Consider the following 23,037-nt stretch of genomic DNA (forward strand, 5'->3'; position numbering starts at 1 on the left):
AGTGAGTTTGTGCTTAAAACAAGAGCAAATATCACTAACTAATAATAATACATGCTTTACACAAGAAGAAAAGTGTTTCTGTCTCGTTTTCCAGCTCAAAAAAACTAAACGACTGACTTGTCTAATGAAACTAATTAAGATAGTTTATGCTTACACTGCAAAAATGTGTTTCTTACTTAGTATTTTAGTCTTATTTCCAGTCCAAATGTCAAAAAATTCTTAAATCAAGATGCATTTACTAAAGTAGTAAAATCCCATAAGATATTAAGTCTTGTTTTCTGTGGAAATCAAACAAAATGAAGTGAGTTTGTGCTTTAAACAAGAGCAAATATCACTAACTAATAATAATACATGCTTTACACAAGCGTTTCTGCCTCGTTTTCCAGCTCAAAATAACTAAATGACTGACTTGTCTAATGAAACTAATTAAGATCGGCTTTTCTTACTTAGTATTTTAGTCTTATTTCCAGTCCAAATATCAAAAAATTCTTAAATCAAGATGCATTTACTAAAGTAGTAAAATCCCATAAGATATTAAGTCTTGTTTTTCTGTGGAAATCAAACAAAATGAAGTGAGTTTTTGCTTAAAACAAGCAAAATGATCTGCCAATGGGGTCAGAACAATAATCTTGTTTCTGTTTGAGTTAACATTATTTTTCTGACCGCATTGGCAGATTATTTTAACTAATAATTTTAATAAAACGTTTAAAATCTCGTCTTACAAAAAGAGAAAACCAGCAAATGATGAGGAGAGAGATGAGAGGAACAGTGTGAATGAGGAACAGGACAGAAGAGATTCTCTTTCAGAAGAGACACAAGCAGAACTAAATCATTATGAGTTATTAATTACATCAGCCGTGCTTCCTGGAGTGTGTCGTGTGTGTGATGTCCGTCACTAATCGTGGAAGCAGCAGATGTCCATGTGTTTGCATGCGATGATCAGGAGGACACACACACACACACTCACTGCGGCGCATGGATATCACCCGACGATCGATATATATATATATATATATATATGAAGAGTTCAGATGCAAAAGCCTCTAAATGCCATTTGAAATTTTCTTTTAGAATGGTCATTTTTATCAAGCTTGTGTATTTAAGTTCAGTAATTTCACTTAAATGGCAATTAATAGGTAATCTTGATTGCCATTTAAGTTAAATTACCGAACTTAAATATATAAGCTTGATAAAAATGATCATTTTAGAAGAAAATTTCAAATGGCACTTAGAGGCTTTGCATCTGAACTCTTCAAATATATATATTAAAATAAAAAATTTAAATTATATATATATTTGAATAAATAATGTATGTTTATATATGCAGTGTTGGGTAAGTTACTCTAAAAAAGTAATTAATTACTAGTTACTAATTACCTCTTCAACAGTGTAATTAGATTACTGTACTAATTACTCTCTCTAAAAAGTATTTAATTACTAATTTTTTTCAAAATCCCATATCAATCTCAACCAGCTGAATAATACAAGGATAGACATGAATCTGTTTTAATTCTTTCAAATAAATACTATAAAATTGCATGAATTATCCTTAAACTGACCAAGGTGGAGAAGGTTACATTATAAAAACACTTTTTAGCATCAGACAATACATTTTGATGTTAAACCCACTATTGTTTTATGTCTGATCGCATGACATTTCACACTTTTTTCATACATATTTTACAATAATTCATACGAATTTGTACGAGTGCAGTCGTAATATTTAGACACCTCATAAAATGCATCGGATTGATCTATACACAGTATTTACCTCAATTACATCAGAAGTAACTAATTAAATTACAGATAAATGAAGAGTAATCCCATACTTTACATTTTCAAGGGAAAATAATTAAATTACAGTAACTAATTACTTAGTAATTATTATTTATATATATTATATATATATATTTAAAGAAATATATATTTATATATTTATTTTTTAATTTATTCCCTCATTGACCTTTGTGCCCTTTCAGAGTTTACATCACTATTATTATTCCCTTCTGTTAGTCCTCCACATTGACAGCTTTGAGTGGATGTGTGTGTGTGTGTGTGTGTGGGGGGGAAGGAAGGTGCTGGAAGCTCCAGGTGGCGACAGCTGTCTCTTGACGGGCGGCTCCAGCTGATGGACAGAAATATCCCTCGCTCTCTCGCTCTCTCTCGCTCTCTCGCCGGGTGAGCGCATGCGGGGCAAAAGTGTGTAAATATCTACAACCTCAAACAGCATTAAATCTCCTCCAGCTGCGCTGTTGCATCACCTGTTCCTGCTCTTTCCACAGACCTCTGGGTCTCCTGAGCCGGACCGCCCCGTGTGACGACACACACACCTTCTGGAAACACCCCCACCGAACCCCAACATGGTACAGCTGGAGCCCTCGGCTATTTTAGTGAGTGCTCGAGGAATCCCAGACAGAAGACTTCAGTGAAGACGACGGACAGGCATGGAGTTTGTGGAAGTGTTCGACTCTCCGGGGAAGGGCCGGGGCCTTCGGGCCACCAAAGAGGTGTGGGCTGGGGACGTCCTGTTCTCTGAGGCCCCGCTGGCGTCTGTGGTGTTAGACAGGTGAGAGCCGAGCGCAAACACACATGATGAAGACGAGGAGGAAAAGGGCAACTCAAAGATGTTCTTCCTCATTCACATTTACTGGAGAAGAGCAATGACTGAAGATATGAAGTCTAAACAACGGAGTCAGTGAATTAAACTGAATTAAAAGGGAAAACTCATGCCATATCAAGCGTAAACACATTATTTTATCTTAATATCTTCAGTCATTTTGCTTCTTCTCCAGAAAATGTCTCTTGATTTAAGAGTGTTTGGATATTTGTGCTGGAAATCGAGACTGAAACACTGAGGAAGAACGTCATGTTTGAAGAGTAAAGGTACTTTTGAGCATTGGATTGTGTGTTTAACTGAAACAGAGGGAATTATTAAAACGTATTTTATCTCAGCGAGTCGCCGAAGGGACATTTAAAAAAAAAAAAAAAGGCTTAAAATGAAATAAAATGAATAAAAGCGATATTTTCAAAGAAGAAAATGAGTCAAACTTTAAATTCAAATGGAAACCGAATAATATAAACAAAAAAGTTAAAGTGTAAGATTATTGAAGTATGTTTACAGTTTCAGTTTGTCTACTTGAGAATAGTTTCTCTAGATCGCCCGCCATTCAGCCGTTCACCCCATGATGGAATTATTATAATTCATAATGGTGACAGGCGAAACTCGAAAGATTAGAATATGGTGCAAAAGTTCATTTAAATTCAGTAATTCAACTTAAAAGGTGAAACTAATATATTATATAGACTCATTACATGCAAAGTGAGATATTTCAAGCCTTTATTTCTTATAATTTGAATGGTTGAGGTCTGCTTATATCGTCTGCTTGTAATGATGATTGACAGGACTGAGTGTTTAGGCTCCTCCCGAACCTCATTTAAAGGAGTAGTTCACTTTTGAAAAAACTTTAGCTGATAATTTACTCACCCCCGTGTCATCTAAGATGTCCATGTCTTTCTTTCTTCAGTCGAAAAGAAATGAAGGTTTTTGATGAAAACATTCCAGGATTTTCTCCATATAATGGACTTCAATGGGGTCCAAACGGTTCAAGGTCCAAATGACAGTTTCAGTGCAAACTGTTCAAAGGCCTTTAAACGACACCAGACGATGAATAAGGGTCTTATCAAGCGAAACGAGCGGTTATTTAAAAAATAAATAAAAAAGTTTAAGTTTTATAAGCTCAAATGCTCGCCTTGCTCTGTTCTGTGATGCGTGTTCGTGACTCTCCTGTTCGAACTCATTCATCAAAATGAACAAATCTTTTTTTGAGTCATGACTCAATGGGTCCTTGATAAGACCCTTATTCATCGTCTGGTGTTGTTTAAAGCCCTTTGAACAGTTTGCACTGAAACTCTCATTTGGACCTTGAACCGTTTGGTCCCCATTGAAGTCCATTATATGGAGAAAATCCTGGAATGTTTTCATCAAAAACCTTCATTTCTTTTCAACTGAAGAAAGAAAGACATGGACATCTTGGATGACATGGGGCCGAGTAAATTATCAGCAAAAGTTTTTTTTTAAAGTGAACTACTCCTTTAATTCAGTGTTAGTTGCCTTTTTTTTGTAACTATTTATGAAATTTTGTCATAATTTCTGAGTGAAAATGGTAAATCCTATAGTTTTGAAAGCTTGTTTCCGCCACAGAATAAAACATTTTAAAAGATAATTGGAACTTTTTATCTCAAAATTAAGATTCATCATCTCATGATTTTATATCTCACAATTCTGACTTTATATCTCGCAATTCTGACTTTATATCTCGCAATTCTGACTTTATATCACTCAATTCTGACTTTATATCTCACAATTCTGACTTTATATCTCGCAATTCTGACTTTATATCTCGCAATTCTGACTTTATATCACACAATTCTCACTTTATATCTCGCAATTCTGACTTTATATCTCACAATTCTGACTTTATATCTCGCAATTCTGACTTTATATCTCACAATTCTGACTTTATATCTCACAATTCTGACTTTATATCTCACAATTCTGACTTTATATCTCGCAATTCTGACTTTATATCTCGCAATTCTGACTTTATATCTCACAATTCTGACTTTATATCTCGCAATTCTGACTTTATATCTCACAATTCTGACTTTATATCTCGCAATTCTGACTTTATATCTCGCAATTCTGACTTTATATCTCACAATTCTGACTTTATATCTCACAATTCTGACTTTATATCTCGCAATTCTGACTTTATATCTCACAATTCTGACTTTATATCTCGCAATTCTGACTTTATATCTCGCAATTCTGACTTTATATCTCACAATTCTGACTTTATATCTCACAATTCTGACTTTATAACACAATTTTTTGACTTTATCTCGCAATGTGTGACTTTAAATCTCAAACACTGACATCTTGCAATTGTGAGGTAAAAAGTCGCAATTGCCTTTTCCATTTTTTATTCTGAGGCGGAAACAAGCTTCCATACAGCAGATTGTTTTCAGTGTAATTCAAAATATCACTAAAAACTAGTACACTCTTAGAGAAAATGGGATTCAATAGCTCTTAAATGCGATAAATTACTGATCAATTATATTTACTAATACACTAAAAGCTTCATCTCATGCTGGAACCCCTAAAAGCGCCTGACACAACCTTTAAAGTTCCCCATAGAGCCTCTACAAGTGAGATTCCACAGTAACACTGATTATTGAGCTGTAAATAGCAGGGGTCAATCCAGTCGAGGTGTCATATGCTGTTTATAGTCTATATTTAACCCAAGGCTCAAGAAGAACTTGCGTGGCTTTTCCAGATCCGAACTTGTCTTGAAATAACACACTGTAAAATCAAGATTATAATCGAGCAATTTATGATCAGACCGTGAAGAATCGGTTTTCCTGTTTGAACATGAGATATAAAAACAGGGTTGCATAAGATGATTCAGCATGAAAGGATAATGTACAGTATAAGTGTGTCACCAAATACTGTCAGAAACTCTGATGTGTAGAGCGGGCACAACTCACTTCTGGACTTTCCCAGTTTGTGCAAATTGGGGTTCAGAGTATTTATTTTTCATCTGTAAATGCGTTTGTAAATGTAAAGAGTTTTTTTATATATATTGATGCATTGTTTTCTCTATATAGTGTTGCTATGGCAACTGAGTTTCATCATGCTGGCATGTGTGTAAAGTTTGTGTTTCTACATGATCTGTAAGTGTGTTAGAGTGTGTGTGTGTGGCGTAATGAAGCGTCCTCTGTTCCAGTCTGGTGTCCAGTGTGTGTCACTGGTGTTTCCGGCGGCAGGAGAAGCTCCAGCGCTGCGGTCAGTGCCGATTCGCTCAATACTGCGACCGGACGTGTCAGCGAGCCGCGTGGGAAGAGCACAAGCTCGAGTGCGCTGCCATCAAGAGCTACGGGAAAGCACCCAATGAAAACATCCGGTACGAGCCGAAACACTTCCGTTATGATCAGCGATGCTTGAATCTGACATTAGTCCTGGAAAACTCTCCATATTTATGAATTAATTTTAATGATAAAACAACCTTTTAATGCAAGACCAACACGGTCCCACTTTATATTAAGTGGCTTTAAGTACTATGTAATTACATTGAAATTAATAATTTGATACAATGGACTTATTGTGTACATACATGTTTTTACATTGTACTTACATTTTAAAATTCCAGCATGTAATTACAGCTATAATTAATTTATGTAATTACATTTGTAATTACACAGTTGACCCTCCCCTCACACCTTAACATATAATACCCTTAAACCTACCCATATACCACCACACCTGTCCCTAACCTTACCCGTATCACACCTCAATAGCAGCAAAAGTGTTTTACAATACAACAGGAACACAATAATACATTGTACTTATTGTTCAATGTAAGTACATAGTACTTAAAGCCACTTAATATAAAGTGGGACCATTAACACTCCAGTCCATCTGATATTGATATAGAGTAATTTCACATGGTTATGAGTGTGATATTGCTCATAAATATCCACGTATATGATGCAGCATTTCAATCATATATTCATGTGGGAAAAAATCAGTTTGAAAGAGGAAAGCGATGTCTTTCTCATAGTGTCCTTTCAATGGTTACGTTTCCACAGTCAATGCTTGTGTTACTCTTTATTTGAACCATTTTGTTTATCTATTTACCTTTTTTACAATTTGAATTAAAATAAAGATGTTGTTTGATAAGTGAGATCTCTCATTGTAGTTCAAAACAAAACTAAGAGTAGTGCTTGAAAAGGGCATGTTAAATACACATATATGTGAATGCACACATCAATGCTGGTGTTTTCAGTGTATCTTAGGCCTCATCATTCCCTCGGCTCATTTTGACCCAAAACTTTGACCCCAAAAAATCTCAGAGGAGTCCAAGACCCCTGGACTTTTGTCACACTTGATCCACAAATACACACACACACACACAAAAGTAATGGATTGGGTTGAAATTTTATTTCTGACCGCGAAGAGTGCTTCAGTACACACAGATAAACCTAAAAATGCTAAAACATCTAACTAAAAATGCTAAAACTGTAGCAAAAAATGATTTTATAATATATACATGTGTATCTGAATGCGTCATGAAAGTCATGAAATATCATGTTATATTATTTATGTAACACAAGCGGTCGGCAAAGACACACAATGTCAGATATTTAGCTTATTTAAAAGGGTTATTTTGAATTTAAGTTGAAAGAATGTGCTTAAATTACTAATTATTTATTATTTATTGATTAAATACAGTCATTTAAAGGTAAATAAAATAAAAAATAAAAAAATTCTCCCAAAAAATTCCATTAAAAATAGAAATTTTAAAAAGTTTTAGCATTTTTAGTTTTTATAACTAAAAATGCTAAAACTTTACCAAAAAATTATTTTATAATATCTACACGTGTACAGTATCTGAATGCGTCATGAAAGTCATTAAATATTATGTTATATTATTTATTTAACACAAGTGGTCGGCAAAGACGCACAACGTCAGATATTTAGCTGATTTAAAAGGGTTATTTTGAATTTAAGTTGAAAGAATATGAGAAATGTGCTTAAATTACTATTTATTTATTATTTATTGATCAAATACAGTCATTTAAAGGTAAATAAAATAAAAAAATTCTCCCAAAAAATTGCATTAAAAATAGAAATTTTAAAAAGCTTCAGCATTTTTAGTTTTTATAACTAAAAATGCTAAAACTTTACCAAAAAATGATTTTATAATATCTACACGTGTACAGTATCTGAATGCGTCATGAAAGTCATGAAATATTATGTTATATTATTTATGTAACACAAGTGGTCGGCAAAGACGCACAACGTCAGATATTTAGCTGATTTAAAAGGGTTATTTTGAATTTAAGTTGAAAGAATATGAGAAATGTGCTTAAATTACTATTTATTTATTATTTATTGATCAAATACAGTCATTTAAAGGTAAATAAAATTAAAAAATAAAAAAATTCTCCCAAAAAATTGCATTAAAAATAGAAATTTTTAAAAGTTTTAGCATTTTTATAATATCTACACGTGTACAGTATCTGAATGCTTCATGAAAGTCATGAAATATTATGTTATATTATTTATGTAACACAAGCGGTCGGCAAAGACACACAATGTCTGATATTTAGAGCTGAATTAAGAGAGTTATTTTGAATTTAAGTTCAAAGAATATGAGAAATGTGCTTAAATTACTATTTATTTATTATTTATTGATCAAATACAGTCATTTAAAGGTAAATAAAATAAAAAATAAAAAAATTCTCCCAAAAAATTGCATTAAAAATAGAAATTTTAAAAAGCTTCAGCATTTTTAGTTTTTCTAACTAAAAATGCTAAAACTTTACCAAAAATGATTTTATAATATCTACACGTGTACAGTATCTGAATGCGTCATGAAAGTCATTAAATATTATGTTATATTATTTATTTAACACAAGTGGTCGGCAAAGACACACAACGTCAGATATTTAGAGCTGAATTAAGAGAGTTATTTTGAATTTAAGTTGAAAGAATATGAGAAATGTGCTTAAATTACTATTTATTTATTATTTATTGATCAAATACAGTCATTTAAAGGTAAATAAAATAAAAAAATAAAAAAATTCTCCCAAAAAATTGCATTAAAAATAGAAATTTTTAAAAGTTTTAGCATTTTTATAATATCTACACGTGTACAGTATCTGAATGCGTCATGAAAGTCATGAAATATTATGTTATATTATTTATGTAACACAAGCGGTCGGCAAAGACACACAATGTCTGATATTTAGAGCTGAATTAAGAGAGTTATTTTGAATTTAAGTTCAAAGAATATGAGAAATGTGCTTAAATTACTATTTATTTATTATTTATTGATCAAATACAGTCATTTAAAGGTAAATAAAATAAAAAATAAAAAAATTCTCCCAAAAAATTGCATTAAAAATAGAAATTTTAAAAAGCTTCAGCATTTTTAGTTTTTCTAACTAAAAATGCTAAAACTTTACCTAAAAATGATTTTATAATATCTACACGTGTACAGTATCTGAATGCGTCATGAAAGTCATTAAATATTATGTTATATTGTTTATTTAACACAAGTGGTCGGCAAAGACGCACAACGTCAGATATTTAGCTGATTTAAAAGGGTTATTTTGAATTTAAGTTGAATGTGCTTAAATTACTATTTATTTATTATTTATTGATCAAATACAGTAAATAAAATAAAAAATAACAAAAATTCTCCCCAAAAATTGCATTAGAAATAGAAATAAAATAAGCTTTCTGAATAACAAAATTAAATAATAAAAAGTATAATTTTAGGTCATTTTGACCCGCGAGGGAAAGCTCCCTTCACGGTGGCGTTCTGCACGTAGCGTTCACGCTCATATGTGACAGAAATGATGTACAAATGTGATGTTCTGTGTTTTAGTCTCGCGGCTCGCATCATGTGGCGTGTCGATAAGCATGGAATGGTGGTCTCGGACATGCAGATGACGACCCTGGATGAACTGGAAAACCACGTCTCTGACATGAACGAGGACGACCTGAAGGACTTCAAAGTCGACATCCACAACTTCCTGGACTTCTGGCCTCGCGGGAGCAAACAGCACACGGTGGACAGCATCTCACATATCCTCGGAGTGGTGCGTTCCTCCGAATAATCATCATGTTTAATGTGTTTGAATGAAGAAGTCACAAAGGCTGATCAAAAATACAGAAAAAAAATTGACATATTATATCTTAAAATGTTGTTTTCTATGTGAATAAGTTTGAATATGGTGCAAAAGTTCATTTATTTCAGTAATTCAACTTAAAAGCTGAAACTAATATATTATATAGACTCATTACATGCAAAGTGAGATATTTCAAGCCTTTATTTGTTATAATTGTGATGATTATGGCTTAAACCCCAAATTCAAAAATAGAATATTGTGAGTCATAATCATCACAATTATAACAAATAAATAAAATATCTCACTTTGCATGTAATGAGTCTTTACCTTTTAAGTTGAATTACTGAACTTTTGCATCATATTCTAATTTTTCTAATCTGATGATTATTATCAGTGTTGAAAACAGTTCATATTTTTGTGGAAACCATCATAAATTTGGTTTTCCTTGATGAGTACAAATATTAATATCAAATATTTTAATCTTAGTTATTCTAAACTTTTGAATAGCAGGTTGTCAAATTTACCACAAAAAAATGAACCGTCTTCAGCATTGATAATAATGTTTGTTGATCATCAGATCTTCATATTAGAGTGATTTCTGGAGGATCATGTGACACTGAAGACTGGAGTAATGATGCTGGAAATCACAGGAATAAATTACACTTTACTATATATTCACATAGAAAAATGATATTTTAAATTGCAATAATATATCACATTTTTTAACACATAATTGCACTTTTGTGTCTTCCGCGTTTCCCCAGATCAACTGTAACGGGTTCATGGTGAGCGATCAGAGAGGTTTGCAGGCGGTTGGCGTCGGGTTGTTTCCTAACTTGTGTCTAGTGAACCACGACTGCTGGCCCAACTGTACCGTCATACTCAACAACGGCAAGTGAGTGTCGGCGCCGGTCTTCAGATCCTCAGTGTGAGCGTGAGAGCGGACAGGTGAAAGTAGTGTGTGGGCGAGGAGTCCGAGAGAACGATGAGCTGGAGGAACTGAGAGTTTGAACTGAAAGAGTTGGGAAGGGAATAACCCGCTCATGTGATTCAGGGTTTCCGTGAAATGTGTGTGTTCACCCAAATACTGCGGCCTGTGTGTGCCATACCGTAGCGTTAATGTGTGGTGAACATGCATTCTTTCAACTCATGATGGTCATGATAAGACGCTCTCAATGAACGAGACTCACAGAGAATGTTATGGAAGCGTGTTTCCGCCACAGGATGAAACGTTTTAAAAGATAATTGTCATAATTGCCATAATTTCCAGTTACATCTCAAAATTCTGACTTTATTTCTCACATTTTTTTTATTTAAACTCATATAAAGTCAGAATTGTGTGATATAAACTCCTATAAAGTCAGAATTTTGTAATATAAACTAATATAAAGTCAGAATTTTGTGATAAAAACTCCTATAAAGTCAGAATTTTGTGATATAAACTCATATAAAGTCAGTATTGCGAGATATAAAGTCAGAATTGCGACATATAAAGTCAAAATTGTGACATATAAATTCAGAATTGTGTGATATAAACTCCTATAAAGTCAGAATTTTGTCATATAAACTCCTGTAAAGTCAGAATTTTGTCATATAAACTCCTGTAAAGTCAGAATTTTGTAATATAAACTCCTGTAAAGTCAGAATTTTGTCATATAAACTCATGTAAAGTCAGAATTTTGTGATAAAAACTCCTATAAAGTCAAAATTTTGTGATGTAAACTCATGTAAAGTCAAAAATTTGTGATATAAACTCCTATACAGTCAGAATTGTGTGATATAAACTCCTATAAAGTCAGAATTTTGAAATATAAACTCATGTAAAGTCAGAATTTTGTGATAAAAACTCCTATAAAGTCAGAATTGTGTGATATAAACTCATATAAAGTCAGAATTTTGTGATATAAACTTATACAAAGTCAGAATTGCGAGATATAAAGTCAGAATTGCGACATATAAAGTCAGAATTGTGTGATATAAACTCATATAAAGTCAGAATTGTGTGATAAAAACTCATATAAAGTCAGAATTGTGTGATAAAAACTCCTATAAAGTCAGAATTTTGTGATATAAACTCATACAAAGTCAGAATTGCGAGATATAAAGTCAGAATTGTGTGATATAAACTCATATAAAGTCAGAATTGTGTGATAAAAACTCCTATAAAGTCAGAATTTTGTGATATAAACTCATACAAAGTCAGAATTACGAGATATAAAGTCAGTATTGCGACATATAAAGTCAGAATTGTGTGATATAAACTCATATAAAGTCAGAATTGTGTGATATAAACTCATATAAAGTCAGAATTGTGTGATAAAAACTCATATAAAGTCAGAATTGTGTGATAAAAACTCCTATAAAGTCAGAATTTTGTGATATAAACTCATACAAAGTCAGAATTGCGAGATATAAAGTCAGAATTGTGTTATAAAGTCCGAAATCTGACTTTTTTTCTCACAATTGCAATTTTATATAACGCAATTATGACTTTATATCAGACAATTCTGACATTTTTTTCTCAGGATTGTGAGATATAAACTTGCAATTGCGAGTTATGAAGTTAAATTCTAAGGTTAAAAAAAGTCTGAATTTCCAGTTTATATCTCTCAATTCTGAGTTTATAATTCATAATTGCGACTTTCTATCACCCAATTCTGAAATAAAAAGTCGCAATAACCTTTTTTATTTTTCATTCTGTGGCTCAAACCAGCTTACATGGAAACGTCCAAATAAAGCTGTGTAATTTTAATTTGAAGTACACCAGCATTTGGCCTCCACACGTATAATGTGCGTAATTGTAGCTTTGCCTGTTTTGTAACGTCAGAACAACAGCTAGCAGAGTTTGATTGAGAACAGTCTCCTGAGTTCAGTAAGTCCAGCTGCTTCTTGCTTTGTGTTTCAGTCAGTCGGCTGTCGATACTATGTATCATTCTCAGAAGAGGTGGGTCCGTTTAAACGTACCTCTTTCATCAGATCTTCTTCTTTCTTTCATCACATCTTTCATTTCACATAATCAACTACCCAAACACGGCCAAACAGAACATGACGGAGACACAGCTTTAATCAGGAGAGTTCGCTTGCACTAACTCATTTTAGATAACGTTCCAGTAAAGTTCTCTGAAAAGTTAAACATCTAAACATTTAAAGTCCCCCTTTAGTCAATCATTTCATCCCTTAAAACTCATCTGTGATCACTAAAATTACATATTTAAACGTTTTTCCCATGTCTTGAATGTAACTCGACACCCTCGCCTCATTTAGTATGTGCGGTTCTATGAATATGCAAATGAGCCCCGCCTCCTGGTTGACGATCACACGTCGATCTGATTGGTTACAAGGTCGGGACTTTAATAAAGCGATTCCTTTCAATTTTGAAACATTTGAACATTGAACATTGAATCATGAACGTTTCAAGAACCGATAACGATCTATTAACTTTACTGGGAGAACGTTTGTTCTGGATAATCTGGATTAAACCCTAAATCAAATACTGATATTTATATAAAATTCTGTTATCATTTACAAATGCTCAAGTTCGTTTCCATGTTTCATTGTGTTTTCTTTCATGTTCTGCTGAAGAAAGAAACGTCGTTGTAACGAATCGAGAGTCAAATGATGACAGAATTGAAGTGTGCCGAGAGCTGGTGACGGGTGGTTGGTCACTTCTAACCTCTTTCGCATCTAATAACACTTCCTTCCAGTCTTGACATCTGCCACAACTAATTACACTCATGCAAATATCTCACGAACATTCGTCTGTGTGTGTCTCTGTGTTTCCGTTAATATGTTGTATATGATCACAATCTGGGTCTATATACACAACTCCTCTGTTTTCGCCTAGTTAGCAAAGAGTGTTTGGTTATGTGCGCTTGATCTGGACTGTGAGCGCAGGAACCGGTTCATGAGGCTGAAGTGTGTAGATTAGTTGTGTGTGCTCTGGTTCGAGCATGTGTGTGTGTGTGTCACAGAATCGAGCTGCGAGCGCTGGGGAAGATCAGTCCCGGGGAAGAGGTGACCGTGTCGTATGTGGACTATCTCAACCTGTCTGAAGACCGCAGGCGTTTGCTGAAGCAACAGTATTACTTCGACTGCACCTGCGAACACTGCACCAACCGCACCGGAGACGACCTGAAGATGGCCGGAGCCGAGCCGGAGGGAGAGAAGGTGACGCTTACTCTCAGACGTAACATTAGTCAATCAATCAATGAGTGATCGAATGAATTAATTAATCAATGCATGGATCAATTAATGATTGAATGATTGAATGAATGAACGAACGAACGAATGAACAGATGATTGAATGAATGAATGATTCAATTAACAAATGAATGAAAGAACGAATGACTGATTGAGTGAATGAATGATACATTGAATGAATGAACGAACAAATGAATCAATGAAAGAACGAACGAATGAGAGAAGCAGATATGAGAAGGCAGGAGACACACAGCATGTTGCAGCACTATCTGAGTCCTGTGGCTCTGCAGAGATTAGTGCTGTTATTAATATCTCAGTCCTTCAGTGAAAGATAAGGAGCAGAACTCTAGTCTGAGCTCGAATGACTTAACCCCTGACCCCTAATGACCCTCAAAACCCCTAATGACCTCAGAATCCCTGACCCCTAATGACCCTCAGAACCCCTGACCCCTAATGACCCTCAGAACCCCTGACTCCTAATGACCCTCAGAACTCCTAATGACCCTCAGAACTCCTAATGACCCTCAGAACCCCTGACTCCTAATGACCCTCAAAACCCCTAATGACCCTCAAAACCCCTGACCCCCAATGACCCTCAAAACCCCTAATGACCCTCAGAACCCCTGACTCCTAATGACCCTCAGAACCCCTAATGACCCTCAGAACCCCTGACTCCTAATGACCCTCAGAACCCCTAATGACCCTCAGAATCCCTGACCCCTAATGACCCTCAGAACCCCTAATGACCTCAGAATCCCTGACCCCTAATGACCCTCAAAACCCCTGACCTCTAATGACCCTCAGAACGTGTGACCCCTAATGACCCTCAAAACCCCTAATGACCCTCAGAATCCCTGACCCCTAATGACCCTCAAAACCCCTAATGACCTCAGAACCTGTGACCCCTAATGACCCTCAGAACCCCTGACTCCTAATGACCCTCAGAACCCCTGACTCCTAATGACCCTCAGAACCCCTAATGACCCTCAGAACCCCTGACTCCTAATGACCCTCAGAACCCCTAATGACCCTCAGAATCCCTGACCCCTAATGACCCTCAGAACCCCTAATGACCTCAGAATCCCTGACCCCTAATGACCCTCAGAACCCCTGACTCCTAATGACCCTCAGAACCCCTAATGACCCTCAGAATCCCTGACCCCTAATGACCCTCAGAACCCCTAATGACCTCAGAATCCCTGACCCCTAATGACCCTCAGAACCCCTGACTCCTAATGACCCTCAGAACCCCTAATGACCCTCAGAATCCCTGACCCCTAATGACCCTCAGAACCCCTAATGACCTCAGAATCCCTGACCCCTAATGACCCTCAAAACCCCTAATGACCCTCAGAATCCCTGACCCCTAATGACCCTCAAAACCCCTAATGACCCTCAGAATCCCTGACCCCTAATGACCCTCAAAACCCCTAATGACCCTCAGAATCCCTGACCCCTAATGACCCTCAAAACCCCTAATGACCTCAGAATCCCTAACCCCTAATGACCCTCAAAACCCCTAATGACCTCAGAATCCCTGACCCCTAATGACCCTCAGAACCCCTGACTCCTAATGACCCTCAGAACCCCTAATGACCCTCAGAACCCCTGACTCCTAATGACCCTCAAAACCCCTAATGACCTCAGAACCTGTGACCCCTAATGACCCTCAGAACCCCTGACTCCTAATGACCCTCAGAACCCCTAATGACCCTCAGAACCCCTGACTCCTAATGACCCTCAAAACCCCTAATGACCTCAGAACCTGTGACCCCTAATGACCCTCAGAACCCCTGACTCCTAATGACCCTCAGAACCCCTAATGACCCTCAGAACCCCTGACTCCTAATGACCCTCAAAACCCCTAATGACCTCAGAACCTGTGACCCCTAATGACCCTCAGAATCCCTGACCCCTAATGACCCTCAGAACCCCTGACTCCTAATGACCCTCAAAACCCCTAATGACCTCAGAACCTGTGACCCCTAATGACCCTCAGAACCCCTGACTCCTAATGACCCTCAGAACCCCTGACTCCTAATGACCCTCAGAACCCCTAATGACCCTCAGAACCCCTGACTCCTAATGACCCTCAGAACCCCTAATGACCCTCAAAACCCCTGACCCCTAATGACCCTCAAAACCCCTGACCCCTAATGACCCTCAAAACCCCTAATGACCCTCAGAACCCCTGACCCCTAATGACCCTCAAAACCCCTAATGACCCTCAGAACCCCTAATGACCCTCAAAACCCCTGACCTCTAATGACCCTCAGAACGTGTGACCCCTAATGACCCTCAGAACCCCTGACTCCTAATGACCCTCAGAACCTCTAATGACCCTCAGAACCCCTGACCCCTAATGACCTTCAGAACCCCTGACCCCTAATGACCCTCAGAACCACTAATGACCCTCAGAACCCCTAATGACCCTCAGAAACCATGACCCCAAATGACCCTCAGAACCCCTAATGACCCTCAGAACCCCTGACCCCTAATGACCCTCAAAACCCCTAATGACCCTCAGAACCCCTAATGACCCTCAGAACCCCTAATGACCCTCAAAACCCCTGACCTCTAATGACCCTCAGAACGTGTGACCCCTAATGACCCTCAGAACCCCTAATGACCCTCAGAACCCCTGACTCCTAATGACCCTCAGAACCCCTAATGACCCTCAGAACCCTTAACCTCTAATGACCCTCAGAACCCCTGACCCCTAATGACCTTCAGAACCCCTGACCCCTAATGACCCTCAGAACCACTAATGACCCTCAGAACCCCTAATGACCCTCAGAAACCATGACCCCAAATGACCCTCAGAACCCCTGACCCCTCATGACCCTCAGAACCCCTAATGACCCTCAGAAACCATGACCCCAAATGACCCTCAGAACCCCTGACGACCCTCGGAACCCCTGACCCCTAATGACCCTCAGAACCCCTGACCCCTAATGACCCTCAGAACCCCTAATGACCCTCAGGACCCCTGACGACCCTCGGAACCCCTGACCCCTAATGACCCTCAGAAACCATGACCCCTAATGACCCTCAGAACCCCTAATGACCCTCAGAACCCCTAATGACCCTCAGAACCCCTGACGACCCTCGGAACCCCTGACCCCTAATGACCCTCAGAAACCATGACCCCAAATGACCCTCAGAACCCCTGACGACCCTCGGAACCCCTGACCCCTAATACTGAAGTATAAATGAGGCTGACGGAGTTTGAGCGTGATGTTGGATGTTCCTCTGCAGGTTCCAGAAGAAACGGTGAAAGAAATCACGGAATACAGCCGGAAGATGCTGGAGAAGATGGAGAAGGCCCGGCAGGACGCCAACTACAACGAGGTACAGATGAGTCTCCGTACGGACCAGTGCATGCAGCTGCAGGTGTGTAACGTAACACGAGTATGTGTGTGTGTGTGTGCAGGTGGTGAAGATCTGCCGCGAGTGTGTGAAGAAGCAGGAGAACGTGCTGGCCAACACACACATCTATCAGCTGCGCATGTGGAGCACACTCAGCGAAGTGCTTTCATACCTGCAGTTCTTCGACGAGGCGTCTACGTATGCGCGCAAGATGGTGGAGGGATACCTGTGAGTGTGTGTGTGTGTTAAATTAACCACTTTATTAATCCCACAAGGGGTAATTATATTAGGGCAGTGTGACATCACATCACAAACTAAAAAGACATGCATTAGAAACATTAATATTCCAATGCACACCATGCTTTATAATAAAACCACACACACACACACACACACACACACAAATTAATTACAACCTCAAAACCTCTTTAATAAAAAATGTGCATTACAAATACGAATGGCTTCTGGTACAAAAGTGAACTTCGTTTCGTTAGACACTTGATACTTAGACGAGTTCACGAGGTGTGTATCATCGCTCACAATAATCCTAGAGCTTTGGGGATTATGGGTAAATAATGCATGCAGATCTATTTGAGTAGAGCCCAAAAACAGCATCAAGACTTTGAGAAAAGGCTTAATAGTTCGTCTTTATATGTGTGTGTGTGTCGAAATAGAAAACTGTACCATCCCAACCACGCTCAGCTGGGAATGGCCACGATGCGGGCCGGCGTGACGCACTGGCAGGCGGGACTGATCGAGGTCGGCCACGGCATGATCTGCAAAGCCTACGCCATCCTGATGATCACACACGGCCCGACACATCCCATCACCAAAGACCTGGAGGTACAGCTCCGCCAACACCCGTCACACGAGCCTGAGATATATCCACAGCTCTCCTGCGGCTCAGAGGTCACGGGCTCGATTCCCAGGGAGAGCAAGAACTGAGAAGAATGTACAGGCGAAACTCGAAAAATATGAATATGGTGCAAAAGTTCATTTATTTCAGTAAATCAATATATTTTATAGACTCAAACATGCGAGCAGTGGTGGAGGAAGTTCTGAATCTCAGTACTTAAGTAAAAGTACAAATACCCAGATAAATATTTACTTTAGTAAAAGTAGAAGTAACACAATGACAACCATACTTAAGTAAAAAGTAAAAAGTAGTTTATTTTAAATGTACTTTAAGTATTAAAAGTAAAAGTACTTGCATAACAATTTATTATCTTAATGTCTATTTTCTAATGATTAATAAAACATTTAATTCTAACTCATTCAACCTAATAGCCTACTCCTATAATGATGTTCAATAATGATGGAAAAAAAATGTCACCGTTTCTGAAACAAGCTTGCAATTAGGCAATATCATGCTTATCCTTACTATATGTTAATATGTTTGGCAGTAAACGCGATTCATTTATTATCTTGCCATAATCCTAACCAAACCAAACATATATTACACACGGTGTGTTTCCTATGCACGTAAAAACAAATTTTCGCGTATGAGTTGCACGATAAACACACTGCGTGTGAGACACATTTAGTGTGACCGGGTTGATATACTGTATCTATGGCAACCAAACATCACTGGTGAAACAAACGTGCAACGAACGGACGGTCAGATTACGTTTTGGCGGGGGAAAAAGTGATCAGAAAATGTAACGAAAATGTAACAGAAGTTGTAGAAATGTAGTGGAGTAGAAAGTAGAATAATTGCTGCAAAATGTAACGAAGTAAAAGTAAAAAGTATGCACTATTTATTCTACTTAAGTAAAGTAAAGATACGTGAAAAATGTACTTAAGTAAAGTAACGAAGTATTTGTACTTCGTTACATTCCACCACTGCATGCGAGTTAGATATTTCAAGCCTTTATTTGTTATAATTGTGATGATTGTGGCTTAAACCCCAAATTCAAAATTAGAATATTGTGAAAAGGTTTTCATATCTGTAAGCCATAATCATCACATTTATAACAAATAAAGGCTTGAAATATCTCACTTTGTATGTAATGAGTCTATATAATATATTAGTTTCAGCTTTTGAGTTGAATACTGAACTTTTGCTCCATATTCTAATCTTTCGAGTTTCGCCTGTAAATGTGGAGCTTGAAATGCAATGTTAGTCGCTTCGGATAAAAGCGTCGCCAAATGCATAAATGTTAATATTCAGACGACTTCAACATTCCTCACATTATCACAGTGTGTAACGATGCCTTCACGTCACGATTGGATCACGATTCTGAACTCACGACCAAATTTGGGTCAAATATGGACAAACCCAAATGTTGGGTTAAAAACGCATTATTAAAAAATTTACAGTTGAAAGTGAAAGTTGCGTTAAAATTTAAAATGACATTTTTACCCCAACATTTGGGTTTGTCCATATTTTATCCAAATTCGTGTTAAAACAACCCAGCATTGTTTATAGTGTACGATATTATTGAGAGGTTAACAAAACATGCTGAAAATACGGAATATGCTTGTACTCTGCCACTCTTGATATATTTAAAATAATTTTGCCCACTTTTCACTGGTAACATTTTGCATTATCAGACATATACATTATATTCAACATAATCCACGATACATATTGATGGATTTTTGTATTGCGATATATTGTGACACTCCTAATATTCGCTATAGTTTATGAAATGGTAATAGAATCTGACAAGAACTCATTATTATATGAAGAGTTCAGATGCAAAAGCCTCTAAATGCCAATTGAAATTTTCATCTTTAATGATGATTTTGATCAAACTTGTATATTTAAGTTCAGTAATTTCACTTAAATAACAATTAATAGATAATTATCATTTCCATTTAAGTGAAATTACTGAACTTAAATAACAAGTTTGTTAAAAATCATCATTAAAGTAGAAAATTTCAAATGGCATTTAGAGGCTTTTGCATCTGAACTCTTCATATATATTTTTTAGTGTTTTTTTTCCGTCCTTGACTCTCGCACATGAATTATGTTGAATATCTGTCAGCTGTTCAATTGAACTCCACGATTAGATAATAGCAGTTTAGCTCAAGCAATGCTTCATGTTGTTCAGTGTGTGTGTAAAAAGAGCAGAAAACACACTTCAGCTCAAAGTGGAGGAATCATTGTTACTGTAGTCACTGGATGAAGAAGATTTGGCTGGAATATGGCACAGTTTACTTTATTTTGCTCTCCTCACTTACACAAATCAACTATAGTGTCCTGAACACACTAGTGGAACATATCAACATCATATCTGGAGTCTGAATAATTTTCGGATTGACTGTATATATACACACTCTCTAAACAATTTTGGGTTATTTTCAGGCCATGCGCATGCAGACGGAGATGGAGCTGCGCATGTTCAAGCAGAACGAGTACGTGTATCACTCCATGCGTGAGGCGGCGCTGCAGAACCAGCCCATGAAGATGATGGCCGAGCCCGTGGCCGCCGAGAGCATCAAGAACCTGTTCCGCAGGAAGTGACATCACAACCCACGCTCGCATTCAGCAGATTCCTACAAGAAGCATCAAAGAGCCAATAATATTAGGGATGCACGATATATATCGGTCAGTATTGACAATATACGTTCATTTTTAATGATATCGGTATCGGCCTGATAAGAAAATGTATTATTTTGATGAATAATGTATTAGTTCCTTCAGCTGAGACTCTTCAGATGCGCACAGTTCAACATGATGGGTTTGAATTGCTTGAAATATGATTAGAATCACTTCAGAAATGGAAAATACAGTTCTGTCATATCGGCTACATAAACTATAATGAGAACACGTGTGTTTGAGACGTGGATGTAATGGTGAGACTTTTGTTTTTGTAATCAGGCTCTCAAAAATGATAGAAAAAATTGGTATTTTTTTCTAATTGCGATAAATTTAGATTTATCGGCTGATATATCGCTTATCAGCTTTGAAATTTTGATTTATGGGTCGATATATCGCTTATCAGCTTTCAAATTTTGATTTATCGGCCGATATATTGGTTATCGGCTTTCAAATTTTGTTTTATCTGCCCATATATCGGTTATCAGCTTTCAAATTTTGATTTATCGGCCGATATATTGGTTATCGGCTTTTAAATTTTGTTTTATCGGCCGATATACCGGTTATCGGCTTTCAAATTTTGATTTATCGGCCGATATATCGGTTATCAGCTTTCAAATTTTGATTTATCGGCCGATATATCGGTTATCAGCTTTCAAATTTTGATTTATCGGCCGATATATCGGTTATCAGCTTTCAAATTTTGATTTATCGGCCGATATATCGGTTATCAGCGTTCAAATATTGATTTATCGGCCGATTTATCGCTTATCACCTTTCAAATTTTGTTTTATCGGCCGATTTATCGGTTATCGGCTTTCAAATTTTGATTTATCGGCCGATATATTGGTTATCAGCTTTCAAATTTTGATTTATCGGCCGATATATCGGTTATCAGCTTTCAAATTTTGATTTATCGGCCGATATATCGGTTATCAGCTTTCAAATTTTGATTTATCGGCCAATATATCGGTTATCAGCTTTCAAATTTTGATTTATCGGCCGATATATCGGTTATCAGCGTTCAAATATTGATTTATCGGCCGATTTATCGGTTATCGCCTTTCAAATTTTGTTTTATCGGCCGATTTATCGGTTATCGGCTTTCAAATTTTGATTTATCGGCCGATATATCGGTTATCAGCTTTCAAATTTTGATTTATCGGCCGATATATCGGTTATCAGCGTTCAAATATTGATTTATCGGTTAGCGGCTTTCAAATTTTGATTTATCGGCCGAAATATTGGTTATCGGCTTTCAAATTTTTATTTATCGGCCGATATATCGGTTATCGGCTTTCAAATTTTGATTTATCGGCCGATATATCGGTTATCAGCTTTCAAATTTTGATCTATCGGCCGATATATCGGTTATCGGCATTCAAATTTTGATTTATCGGCCGATATGTCGGTTATCAGCTTTCAAATTTTGATTTATCAGCCAATATATCAGTTATCAGCTTTCAAATATAAAAAATTATCGGTTGTCGTTATCAGCCAAAATGTTCATTTCAGTGCATCCCTAAATAATATAACTTGCACTCTTAGTAAAAAGGTTCTATATTGAACTCTACTTGACTCAATTTTATGCTAAAAATGAGAAGTGTCTATAATGGTTTGATAATACTTTCATGTTCAATAGGTTTTTTAATTTTTTTCTAGTGATAAAGTATGTTTACGAGCTACTTCATTCATACAATTTAATCAAAATAAAGATGTAATTAAAACTAAATGAACTGAATATTCAGAATCGTTTCTTCTAAGAGTGCATTAGATGAGGAATCAAACGCGAGCCTGTGCGTCTGTACATTTACACATTTATCATTTTCTAAATTATGACCGTGTGACGATTGTGTGGCGACTTTTTTAGGCTGTTCTTTGTTTTTGAGTGTCATTTGGAATATTAATTTTTTTTTGTAATTAAAGACTCGTCGGGTTTAAATGATGATGTTTGTGGTTTGACTTTCATTGTTCGTGTCCATGAAACAGTCGAGACTCAAGTGTTGCTTTTTCACAGCTCAGTTTTACGTTATTATTATTTATACAGCGATGAATGGCTTTACCTCTAAACCATCAAGACTGTAACAGACATACACACACGCACACAAAAACACACACGCGCACACTTGGGTCTACTTGGGTTTTGATTTTGATAAATGGAATATATATCCACATGCAATACCTAATAAAAGCAAGTTATTGTTTGAGTATTGTGCTCTCCTTTT

At 36.7% G+C, this 23,037-nt stretch overlaps 1 protein-coding gene across 2 annotated transcripts; it reads left to right on the forward strand.

Moving 5' to 3' along the window:
• The first annotated feature begins 1,305 nt into the window (after positions 1–1,305).
• Positions 1,306–22,757, forward strand: smyd1b (SET and MYND domain containing 1b). Of its 2 annotated transcripts, XM_039653379.2 has the most exons (11): positions 1,306–2,199; positions 2,283–2,566; positions 5,787–5,963; positions 9,456–9,669; positions 10,464–10,594; positions 12,605–12,643; positions 13,671–13,866; positions 17,158–17,250; positions 17,333–17,496; positions 17,943–18,111; positions 20,579–22,757. In XM_039653379.2, exons 2-11 carry the CDS (start codon positions 2,445–2,447, stop codon positions 20,735–20,737), a joined length of 1,464 nt encoding a protein of 487 aa, XP_039509313.2. In that variant the 5' UTR covers positions 1,306–2,199; positions 2,283–2,444; the 3' UTR covers positions 20,738–22,757. The 2 variants fall into 2 exon arrangements, with proteins under 2 accessions (XP_039509313.2, XP_039509327.2); XM_039653393.2 differs by lacking the exon at positions 12,605–12,643 and having other exon boundaries at positions 1,308–2,199.
• The last annotated feature ends 280 nt before the right edge of the window (positions 22,758–23,037 follow it).

This window comes from Pimephales promelas, chromosome 14, assembly GCF_988280905.1.
Source record: "Pimephales promelas chromosome 14, fPimPro1.hap1.1, whole genome shotgun sequence".
NCBI lineage: Eukaryota > Metazoa > Chordata > Actinopteri > Cypriniformes > Leuciscidae > Pimephales > Pimephales promelas.